This window comes from Pomacea canaliculata, linkage group LG4 (assembly GCF_003073045.1).
Source record: "Pomacea canaliculata isolate SZHN2017 linkage group LG4, ASM307304v1, whole genome shotgun sequence".
NCBI lineage: Eukaryota > Metazoa > Mollusca > Gastropoda > Architaenioglossa > Ampullariidae > Pomacea > Pomacea canaliculata.
Window position 1 is genome coordinate 20,201,523 of NC_037593.1, and position 12,210 is coordinate 20,213,732.

The 12,210-nt window shown below is 38.2% G+C and overlaps 2 protein-coding genes across 4 annotated transcripts; one reads left to right on the forward strand and one right to left on the reverse strand.

The window, feature by feature from the left end:
* Window positions 1–1,417: 1,417 nt before the first annotated feature.
* LOC112560992 (glucosidase 2 subunit beta-like) lies at window positions 1,418–7,568 on the reverse strand. Of its 2 annotated transcripts, XR_003098635.1 has the most exons (7): window positions 7,123–7,568; window positions 6,525–6,616; window positions 6,012–6,151; window positions 3,527–3,681; window positions 3,328–3,329; window positions 2,731–2,973; window positions 1,418–2,016 (listed from the first exon to the last, which is right to left on the reverse strand). XR_003098635.1 is itself a non-coding variant. In XM_025233095.1 (6 exons), exons 1-6 carry the CDS (start codon window positions 7,405–7,407, stop codon window positions 1,918–1,920), a joined length of 1,014 nt encoding a protein of 337 aa, XP_025088880.1. In that variant the 5' UTR covers window positions 7,408–7,566; the 3' UTR covers window positions 1,418–1,917. The 2 variants fall into 2 exon arrangements, 1 of the variants encoding a protein (XP_025088880.1); XM_025233095.1 differs by lacking the exon at window positions 3,328–3,329 and having other exon boundaries at window positions 7,123–7,566.
* A 1,893-nt stretch (window positions 7,569–9,461) lies between these two features.
* Window positions 9,462–12,210, forward strand: LOC112563256. Of its 2 annotated transcripts, none has more exons than XM_025237091.1 (3): window positions 9,462–10,094; window positions 10,569–10,697; window positions 11,498–12,210. In XM_025237091.1, exons 1-3 carry the CDS (start codon window positions 9,783–9,785, stop codon window positions 11,942–11,944), a joined length of 888 nt encoding a protein of 295 aa, XP_025092876.1. In that variant the 5' UTR covers window positions 9,462–9,782; the 3' UTR covers window positions 11,945–12,210. The 2 variants fall into 2 exon arrangements, 1 of the variants encoding a protein (XP_025092876.1); XR_003098997.1 differs by having other exon boundaries at window positions 9,463–10,094; window positions 10,569–10,766.

Consider the following 12,210-nt stretch of genomic DNA (forward strand, 5'->3'; position numbering starts at 1 on the left):
AACTGTTTTTCTGAAGGATTATCACAGCGCTATCATCACGAACTTTGTCCGTGCTTTCATCGAAGTCGACCCCGATGACCTACTCATTTCCGTTTCGATTTCAAAATGGCTGATCTCCTTAACGACGATCAAGCTTTAGAAACAAGTATATTTTATTGTGTGTGTGTGGCGCCCCCCGCTTGTATCTTTTTGGAAAATTGTATTAAAGATGTAAACGCTCTGAACTCCAATGTGACGGTACTGCATGAATGTTGAATGTGTCTCCTTGGTATCTGTTATGGCGAATCACAGGACCAAATGTCTGAACATGTACAGTAGACAGGAGAGGCACAATGACTGATCGAGGCACTCGATCCATACTGTACAGCAGCAGGTTTTGATGCGAAGCTGTTGATACTATCAGACTGAGTACCAGCAGACAAATAGGTGTAGGTAGCATCAGCCATGGACTGTTCCAAAAATAGTAACCATTGGAGGCAAGCAGATATATACTGGATCCTTTCAAGGGTAGTAATAACTATAGTAGGGATAACAGCTACAGACTGTTGTACTTGATAAAAATGTGCCCCTCCCTCTCCTCCCATTTTTTTTTTGTAACTGCTCGTCACGTTACATTCAACTGAAATAGTTCCCCATGAAAAGTTTGTTTTCACTGATAATATTTAAGTGTAAGCCTTTGGCGTGCACATACGCAAATATAAAAGGTAAAGATCATCCCCTAGCCTTTTAATTTTTTTGACATACTGAGGTGTGGGGTGTTATATAACCACACTTTTCTCGGGGGCAGCTTTTTTGTGAGGGCAGTGCCTGGTTCTTCATCTCACTGCTTAACCTTTCCTCAACCCTCTATGAAGTCAGGTACCCATTTCTGACAGCTAAGTCAACCTGGGGAAATGGGGCAGTTCGCTTGCACCACACTGGTATCCAGATATACTGCACCAGTGCACCTTCGAGTTCATACCCAGTGCTCTAGCCACTAGACTATCGGCTTCCCCATGTACATGCCCTTGTATCATAGGTAGCATAAAATCAAAAATGGTAGCAGGCAAAAATGTAGACTGAATTGTTGAAAGCACAAAACCACACCAAGAGATGATTGTGGCATATCAGCCAGACACTTGTGGCGTGCGTAATTAGATAATGTTTGAATTCAAGTGCTGGCACAACGTGATGTGTGGATCATGATGAGCCTACCATATTAGGTATACAAAGACTCATACAGGTTTCACATTTAGCTTTAATCTTACTTAATTTTTACTATAGCAGGGATCATAACTGGCATACTGAACCCTGGAAGTGTTATTCCTTTTTTTTCTCTGTGAAATGATCTGTCTTATAAGTAAACTTTACATCTCCAAACAGCTTTCAAACTTTTACTTCGTATGCATACTAAGACAACAAAGTCACACAAGTGACACTGGTTCTCACAACTCTTTACTTTCATCTCTCATGCTAAATTCATGCTCTCATTAAAATGTTAAAAGCTTAGTAAAATGTGTAATAAATATGGGTTTTACAAAGACACAGAATCTTTTGTCAGAATTTTCTTTGCATATTGCATAAAAATGAATTTTAACGATCTTGCCAAGAGTCAATCAACATAAAATTTCTTTCAGCTTCCAAACAAATGGAAGGGAGGAGGACAGCAAACCCACCTATAATATACACAAATAATATACGTTCATAAAGAAAATTATAAGATGGAAAGTGTACTGGAATATAATTGCAAATATGATATTTCCTAATTGGAATGGTGTCCCATGGAAAATCTTCAGACTGATGGAAAGTTCTGGGATGAAATCCTTTCCAATATCTGTTTCAGAGATGCACATTTCAGGATTTCAACTTCCATCCTTTGATAGGTTCCTAAAACAACTCTGTCCTGCAGTTTCAGATTCCAAGCCAAAAGCCCAGCATCTAGCAAGCTGCTGGTGTACTAATTTTTACAAAGTACTGACACTTCTGATCTTCGTGCACACTGATCACACGGTCCTCCAGTCCACAAAGAAAATGCAGCTGAACACAGAAGACAAGGTTGTAATTGAACATAAACCATCTCATAACAAACAAAAAATGCTAATCATATTTTGACACAGTTTTCCCCAATCAGAATGTCCACAACAGAAAGTGCTGATACCTTTACATCTGTGCTCTTGTTTTCTTATAACAGTGAAATGTTACATTATTATCGTGCACTATAGTATCAGCTCTTTAGAGTCTAGTTTCTTCCTCAACCACTGAATAAATGTGGTTTTCGACTCTAAATAAAAGATTTAACTGAGAGGAGTTAATTTGATTGATGAATGTCACAAAATGAGAATGCAAACATGATCAGTCAAGGATTCATTAAAATGCTCTTTTGTATTTTGACAACCACAATTTGTCATGGAAAGACAGAACTCATGTTATCGTAAAATTGCACTTGGTCAAAAAGTAAAAGCAGGAAGTTGTCACCTTTTTGAAAAAAACAATTCATCCATTTTACTACAGTTTTTATCAGTTTTATGATCTCCACTTTTAACTCAGTAAGCAGCACAGAGTCAAAAATTTCACTGAGAGAGACACTTCTGGATCTTCCAATCTCCTTGCTTCACTCCCTCTGATTTTAATAACACAAGATGCTTTTTCAAAGACTTTAAATGCACAAAAATCTATGTACCACAAATCAAGAGCAAAATGAAAGAAATGTCTGAGATCAAAGTGACAAAACTATAGTCACTAAAATGTTACCTTAGTCTCACGAGGCTGGCCATCTGGACAAAGTGAAGCATCACCTTGCCCCATACTCAACAGATAGTCTCCTTGCTTCAACTGAGTCCATAACCCTGAGCGACCCAGTATTGTAGCAGATTGAGAGTAGACCTTACTCTGCTTAACTGAATCAAAAGGGCAGATGGTGTACTTGTAATCATTTGAGGAATACTCAAAGCAGCTTTGGTGTAATAGGTAAAAGACTCCTTCAGGGCCATACTTCTGGAAACAAGAACAAAATAGCAGACTGTCTTTAAAAAAAACCACTTCAAAATACACAACAGGTACAATGAGACCAATGGGACTGGAAAAATCTCTTCTGGACAACAACAGTGACCCTGTCACCCTTTGAATTCCATTCAGAAAAAGTTAAAGTTGTAGTTTTGGCTAGCTTCTCTTGTGGTATTTCCAAGACAGGAATTTCTATTTTCCATCTTTTGGCCAGATATACAAATCCACTTGACTTAGTGGGCTCACAGTACGCACAACAAAATTTGCAAACACTAGATGTAACTATCTGGTCAGTGTGCTACCTTTGAAGCAAAGAAGCTGAAGAATTTGAGAAAAGATGTGAACTTCTTTCACATGATATCAAATGTTCACTTCACTATTACTATTTTTGGGTGCTGACATGAAATGTTCAAGAATAGTTTCCAAGGTTTTGATATACAATTTCTTTCAAGGAGCCAAGAAAATGTAATGCTCAAAATATTCTCCCACCTCACCCCCACAAATCTGGACAACTCCTGATAGAAACAAATCTTAAGCATCTCACTTTTTTTTCATTTTTAGAAAGCGTCATAGCGGACTCAAGATACTTCTTCTTCAGCAGTGCACCCATAGAACTAATGCGTTTCTCATCCTCAATCAACTGCATGATGTTCCCGCAATGATTCTGACATGGACTGTGAAAAACTGCACCACTTTTGCCTGTTTGAGCAAATGATAAACAGACATAAAATAAAATATCTCTCCATATCTTAGTCGTTAGGTGTGTGAATATAGGGAGAATAGCTTATTTTATCTTAAGACTGAGCGTATACCACAGTATACAAGTTTTCAAATTCTATAAGGGATGCTTAATGGGAATGTGTGACCTATTGAACTGTAACTGCTATTTTCAGTCCGAAAGCTGATCAGGGTGATGCTTTGTCTGCAAGAAAAATGGGACATAAATCACTTTAATTCATAACTGTGTTGTACTTTCCATTGGATGAACAGGCCAGATACACAAGCACTGGAATGTTATTCTCAACAGCATATTTCTGTCAAAATATTAATTAATTTCACTGATAATATATTTTTTTTTAATTCAACATAAGCAGCCTCTTTTCAAGCTGAGAATGGATTGAGAAAGATAAAGAATTCAAACTTCAACTCAAACTCAAATTTAATGAATAGGCAACAAAAAACATCATCATCATACATTAGAGTGACAACACCAGAAGAAAACTGCATTGAACTGTAGTCTACAACTGAGAACAAATCACTGTCTAAAAAAGACAAATCATGTTGCCTTTCAGCCAGCATAAAATAAGAAAGAAGCCCACCTACTAATCACAATCACAACTCAGGTTTCTAAAAGTCACAAGAAAACAAATGGAAAAAAAACATTGCAGCATTTGTGTTTCTAAAGACTTACTACTGTCTGATATTAAGTGCTGTATGTACACAATTAATAAAGTTCCTGGTTAAGACACATTTAATATCAAATTAAAAAAAAGGAAAAAAAGGAGCAAATTTAAACTGTTATTGATCATGGCTAGAGGATTATTCAACTGTACTACCCCTAAGTCTCTTTCAATGGAAGATATGAACATATAAAATTATGACAACAATAAATTTATATTCCTAGTACACTATACTATATTTACAAAATATAGCAACAAAATCAATAGTATGAGTAATCATCATCACACATTAGATGACATCATCAACACAAGCTGTCAGCAAATAAAGTGCAATGGTAAATGTAATATTGTGGTATACTATTTATAGACGTTAATATAGCAATACTAATATATATGATATATTCAAATAAGTAGAAGAAACAAGTATACAATGTCCCTATTTAAGATAAGTATCCATATTCATCTACAGGCACACTTATATCACACATAATCCTTCTAGTGCAGTGTATTGTTATTTCTCCTCCTTGCGGTTTATAGAGAAAACATGCAAACTGCCTGGGAAAGTTTGAGTTACTGTGTGACATAAGGATAGAAAAATCTAACGCAGAATGGCTATTTTGGGAACTTTTTTTAAGGGATATATTGTTCACATAATTCTCCATATCTAGAACAAATAAATACAAAATGCAGCTCTGATTCATTCTTGACAGAATAAACATTGCAAAGAGTACTGCATACAGTTTGTGGCAGTTGAAGTCAGTTATCCCTAATCCTAATTAGCGCATTTCTAAAACCAATAAGTATAAGATCTCAGAGGTACCCAGCCAGGGAAATGTCAAATTTAAATGTACTATAAACAGAGAAACGTTGACAATTGTTAATCTTATCCTGCCAATCTCACCTACAAATTTGTTCGTAGTAAGCGGACTCTTTCAATAATATAACTACCAGCCGATAGCCCTAGATTTCTAAGCCACACAATAGCATTGGATAAATCTGAGTATCAAAATGGTTGGAAAAAAAAAGGTAGTAATTATCTAGACTATACAGTACCTTTAGTATTCATGCATCTACTTTAAAGGTTTTAGATGATAATTTTTTTTGGACTTGAGTGAATATAGCAGGTTTAAAGGATTATAGCAAAGTATTTACATGCACTTAAAATTTCATTTTCTCTACCACCATAACAATAGTTCTCTCTCTTGGCCAAATGACCACCATTTCTACAAACCACTATATTAGTTTTGGATAACTTAACAAGAAGATTGAGACTCTTCATCATTTCAAAAATCTATAAAACATCCCACAGCTTATCATGGAAAACAATCAACAAATTTCTGAAAGTCAATAAATAGTATGCTGTATTAGTTGTTTCTATATTAAACCCATTAATGTAAATAGCACTATAATGTTACTGAACTGCAACCTTGGGGATAAAAAAAAAAACCAAACAAACTGGGAATGTTGGACAGATGTGGTGAATGTCAAAGACAATTCCAATGCTTAAAAATCAACAGTTTGGTCACCAACCAAAAATGTATTTTACAGAGTCAGACAAAACTTCTGATTGATGCTATCTCTCAGTAATTCACTGTAAGTAAAATACTTTCTGTATGACAAACAAACTACCTTTCAGGTTCATGATGTCTGGCACTACCTTTCCACTCCACTCATCACTTCCATCACAACAATCACATATTCCATCATTGACTTTGCTGGAATGAAGAAACTGAGGCTCTTTATGGGGTAGCTGTATGTTACAGTAGAACCTGACAAAAAAATCCCATATTACAGAGAGAAATATAGACTGCTAAAGTGTTATTTATGAACCATCTAAAGATGTTGTCAAAGGTTATTTTCTTCCTAATGTATGTTAGTACTTTATTTTATCAAGTGTTGCAGCTCTATATGTCCAGTTCTGTAATGGAGGACACCAGTACAATCAGTGTAAACAGCAATCTTTCAGCATTGTTTAACTGTGATATAAAATGATGGATTGACTACCACCTACTCTTCCCAGTGAAAAGGTAAATGTTTTACTAAAAATAAACCCCAAGAAATTTCTAAGTATAACTGTAAGCACCAAACTTTGAGGAATAAGTTTGTTAACCAATGAACTGCAAATTCTTTTTTAAAAATTACCTGCTATCAGGACAAGCGGAAGTTCCTGGTTCATCAGAGAAGTCTGGGCAATCGCAAAAGTCATCGTTTACTTGACTCTCTGGAATCCAGACCTTTGAAGAAAACTCAAACTGAATCACAAGTAGTTTGCATAATACCCAATTATTCACAACTTTGTTCCTTTTATTTCTTTCTTTCCTAATAGTACTGCAGTGAAGATGCAACAATGAAAGCTACTTCTGATTTTAAAAAATTCAATAATGAGCTGCTGTTGATCTGTTTCCCAACCATTATGTGCAGGGAATCCTTGCATACTGCATCTCTGTAATAATACTATTTCAATAAATCATTCCATCCAAGCGGGAGGTGGAAATTGCTGTTTTACGCAGAGCTAGCAACTAAGGCTATATGATGGCAAGGTAATAAGCCTTTTTTCGGTGGGGTGGGGGGAAATGTTTTTATACAAACATATTTCTCTTGCAAGGTCAAAACTATAACATTCTCTTCTGTTTTCACATATTCCCTATAAACAATTTATTATAATAGTTATATAGTATTGTATATGCATCAAATAGGCCTACAACTCTGTGCGTGTATGTTGTGGATGGAAAAAAGTTACCTCGGATTTCAAACATTTGAACAATCCGTTTTTATCCGTAGAATACAGTGATGCATAGGAAGGGTGAACTCCTCTAGGTATGCCATTTACTTTTTCAAGGAGGGTATGGTTGACTTGATAATTAATTTTAACCTCTCTAGGGTACCTTAATGACCTCCTGCTAAAACTGTTCAACTTCGATAGATAGAAAAACTGAAGAATGAAATATAATGCTACAAAAACCAACAGAAGAGCTAACGTCCGCCCCTTTCTCCAGCGGGATCTTCCTGGTTTGAACCAATTCATCGCAGAACATTATACCACACAGAGTACACAACTACGTTCAGATGTTGATGGAGGAGTTAAAAGGTTTAGAGGACGGTACGTGCAGCATATCACGCAAGTGACTCAGGTGCAACGACGGTTTTCACGCCATGTTGTGTAAACAAAAGCACGTGACCAGCGAGTTGTCTCCCTTACACCAAGAACAACAACTTCCTTCATTGGGACACCCGGTAGCGCAGTGGTCACCAGCTGCTTGTCATCGCGGCTGTCAGTAGTTTTCGTCGTTGCATGCCTTTGTTAAGAAAATGTGCTTTCTTTATTTTATTAGCACTACGCATATTCCGGTTTAATTAATCTCAAAAGCAACAGGATAGTACTATTACGAAAATTTTGATTTTTTTCTTGATGTGACAATGATCCTTTTAACGCTAGGAAAATTATGGTTCGATCCTTAATCCTCTCTGATATACTGGTATGTGCGCGTGTGTGTCGAAGAGGATGCTGATCTAAAAATTGTAATAAATGTATAATTTATTCTTAATATATATGTATATATATGATTTGGCAACACCTGGGGAAATTTAAAGGCAGTAGGCAAAACATAACTGCACATGGTTCATGTGGAAAGAATATAGTTCCTGTAATAAGAATATGAACACGTGTTGACAGATCGAATAAGCAGCTCACATGTGTATAGTAAAAACAAACAAGACAGAGAAGAACGCAAAGAGGTCTTAGATAAATAGATTGGCATTAAGAATTAATGACTGGCTTGACCCACCCAAAGAGATATGGAACACTGTACTATCCTTAGTGGTGACAATTAATGGTGTCATGCCATCCAAATTCAAGATTCATTTAAAAAGGCAAAGAATACAATATAGATAACACCCCCTACTCCAAAACTATCTTAGAAACAAACACACCATAGAAAATATAGCTAGGGTTTCTTCACTTAATAATAACCAGAACTATAACCAAACATAGGGTAAGATAAGCGTAAACCATACAAAACATGCACAAACTGTAAAGATGGCAGTTTAAAAAGAAACAAACACAAATTTTTTTCACAAACTGAAGGTCTTTTAACAGCAGAAACCAATAAAGTACCTAAAACTAAAAAGAAGTCTAGAAGAGGGCAGCCAGTAATGTACACCACCATTACAAACTCGGAACATCTCCAGGACACCTAGAGCAAGAAACTATACAAAAGGAAAAAAGGGCACCAGCAACACATGGGTAGGGGGGGGGGGTCACAGAGCAGCGATACTCCTCCCTCACACCTCCTAACCCGGTTTCTCTTCCACCCCCCACTCGCCACATTCTCCCAGCTCCCCATCCCCACCTCACAGTTCGATAATGCCTTTATGTGGAAGCAATTTTTCCTCCCAAAATCAATAACAACAATCGAAGTGAGAGAGACGTAGGTGTGGTGAGCAAGACAATTCACAGCACCTCCAGCGGATCGCCGTCTGCACATACCAAGAAATAAATTATGCGATCAAGAAAAGAATGAAGGCGGGTAGGGAAAACTGGATCAAGAGTTGATGCCGGGACATAGTGGGGAAAATGACGAGGGGTTGCAGCAAAACATTCTACCTACTAAAGACCAACACAGGTCAACACAAAACCTCAGTCATCGAAGACAACAAAGGCCACTTTCGCACAGAAAACAATTCTGTAGTCAACCAACAGACTAAATATTGCAAACATCCGTGCAACTTCCAGGTTAACACAGACGCTAGCATCCTTCAAAACAGCCAGACTATAGGATCAGCTGCTTTTCGTAAAACACACATTAATGTATAGACCATGATACCAAAAACGTTCCTGGCTAGGAATCGCTATTTTCATAAGAGAAATTACCACAAAGTCAATGACAGCCCCCCCATCTTCCACAGAATAACACATTATCTTTCGTTTCTGTGTCCACTGAAATGTGAACGATGTCAGATAACCGCACTGTGTAATGTCAAAGGGTAATGCAGCCTGCATGTGATAGATACATAAGCTACGAAACTTCTGCTGTGACTTGCATCATGATGACGGATCCCTGATAAAGCTGCACTCATCTGACGACATCGAGCGTCTTCATCTATTCTAACGCAGAAGCAGGCAATCCCCGCCACAGCCTGCAAAGTGTGCGATTTCCCTGCGGGTATCAGAAGAAATTGTTAATATGATCTCACTGAAACCGAACAACTTTACTACATAATCATAGGTTCCTAATATTGTAAAGTCACAGGAAGTTTTCCGCGACTGTCACACTGATATTGGGGTGGTGGAGCATAACCAGCTGCAGCAGCTCCATCGCCAAACAGACTTAGAACTTTGAGTTATGTGCGAACGTCGACACCGTCTACAGCAGGGTTAGCACGAGCTCTGGCACTAACTCTATGGCAAAGCACAAACCGCAAGATGAGGCTATGGGAGATACGTCCTGCTGGCTTGAGGATCAAATATCTCGGCGATTAGTTGCTGAGACAGGTGAAGGGTGTGCATCCCAGAGCCTTGGTTTATCAGCGGGCTCATTAATAACGAGTGAAGCTAAACAACCGGTCACATCATTGCTCCCAGACGAGAAGAAGCCCACAGAGTTCTGCGCATATCGTGCGAAAAAACTCACTCCCTTTCCGAAGGCACACCTGAATGTGCACAATGAAGAAGAGGAAGAAGAGAACACAGCGACGAGTAGTAGAAGACATGAAGTAAGTGTTTTGCTGACAAAATCGCGTCACAAACAAGTCTTGTTAGTGGTGCCTGGCTGGTGAGATGCAACTTTAAAGTCATGATGCCAGTAACTGATCAAGGATTTGGCATGTTTATTATTATTTTTTTTATTTATTTATTTTTTACGATGGGACAGATTAACTGCTGTTTTCACATCGTGCTTTTATAAGAAGATGAAAGGTATAAAGAAATATACCTGCTTTCAAATCCATGAACTATAACGTACGATTTTTTTAAAACTCCTCACTCCCAACCACCGAAAAGCTCTCTCTCCCTCTCTCTCTCATGTACTAATTTAAGAAGTCAACTTACTCCAAACATTTTTAACCCCCGTCTACATTCAACCCATAAGCATGACTGTCATTGGTATTTTTTTTTTTTTTTTGGATGACCACACACATGGTGAAGCTACCTCTGTCTACACACACACCAAAATCATATTTGTCTAACAGGAACGCGCCAGCTGTACCCCTTCAAAACCGCGGTCAGGGCTCTTGTGTGGAGCCTGCAGCTGCTTCTCCAAGTCCAAAGACAAAAGAAGACCAAATGACGATTTAGGCTGGAAGAAGAGAGATGAACAGGTGGGTGGATCGGCGCAGTGGGAGACAGACATCTAAGAGGGCGAAGATGGGAGCACGCTCAGTTGAAATGTAAGCGAGGGCTACCCCGGGTGACAGCGTTGTGAGAGGGACAAGAGGTGCGAGGCGCGTACGAATGAGGGGAGGGGACTGATCTTGTATATTGCCTAAGTGTTTCGACATCAAAAGGGTGTTTATAGAGGGGGAGGTGAATTCTAGTTAGTCAACATCAACATTGTCCTTTAGAAATCTATGTTATAAGAAAATTTAATACGCATAAATAATACAACTTTAATCAGTGCTATGTTAAAAAAGCATTAGAAAATGAAAATCAAACACTTTCTTGTGCGAATGAGGAATTCCTGATTTCTGATCTGCTCCTTCCTTTTTATATACTCACTCCATAGTGAGTGAATGAGTGAATCGGTTAGCAAGAGAGAGAGAACGCAGAATAGAAGTAAACATATTTAGAAATATGAATGAAGGGAAAAAAACAATGCAAAAGGACTTCTAGCAGAGAAGAAAAATAAACTTCCAGGTTATATATAAAGAAAGAGATTTATAGCTTTATTCCAAGTACTGTGAGCAACTGTCTGTGCACTGTCTTGAACAGATATATTCTTGTGCAAGAGAACTATAAGCAAAGAGTATTTCCAAGGAATAAAATCAATGTGGGTTGTGCACGTGTGTACGTGGATATGGGACGTGAAAATATTATCTTCGTAACATGCATGTAATTATATATTAGTCTGGTCGGTTGTTTTACCTCAAAATCTGGCTGTTGAAATGCATATCTCTTTCAGCGCAACCATAGTAATATGGCAGGAGCTTTTGACGAGAGGAAGAAAGATAGCAGATGTCATTTTATGGTCGGTGAAAAGAATTCCTCAGACTTGGTAAGCAAGGAAGTCGCGGACACCAACAGCGATTCGCCTCGTGGCGATCCTTTTCCTACAGGTAACGACGCATGCAAAAAAAGGAAATTCCACTTCCGTTTTTTCAAACATTTCCCGCTATTGACACGTACCAAGCCACATCAGGTCAGTTGGGATTCGTCCCGAGGGACTGCAAAGGATGGGCATTGTTCCGACAAAACGCCAGCAGCTTCTACTACAGTGTTCAGTCCTTCTCACTCGATTCTGTCGTCACGATCCAAGATGAAGATATCAGACAGCTCGCAGCAATCTGAAGTCAAAAGGGTTAGCTTCCGGGAAACCGCGGAAGTGATGCAGTCCCTTGATAAGTCGTGATTCCCGTTGTCTGATGTTTCTGGGGGCGGTTCCCCATAAAAGGGCTGCTTTAATAAGAAATCAGAGAAATTTGAGCTTTACTGGTCTCCAGGATGTTTTTTGAGCTTCTCAATAAACTGGACAAGCTGTTAACAACTGTAATACTGTGACTAGTCGGTTGACGGAAGTGACGTGCAGGGCAGTGGATGGCAATCACTGTTGTTGATCGACTGCTGTTGTTTTATATATATATACTCGATTGAAAATAAAATTTAAATGGCCACAAA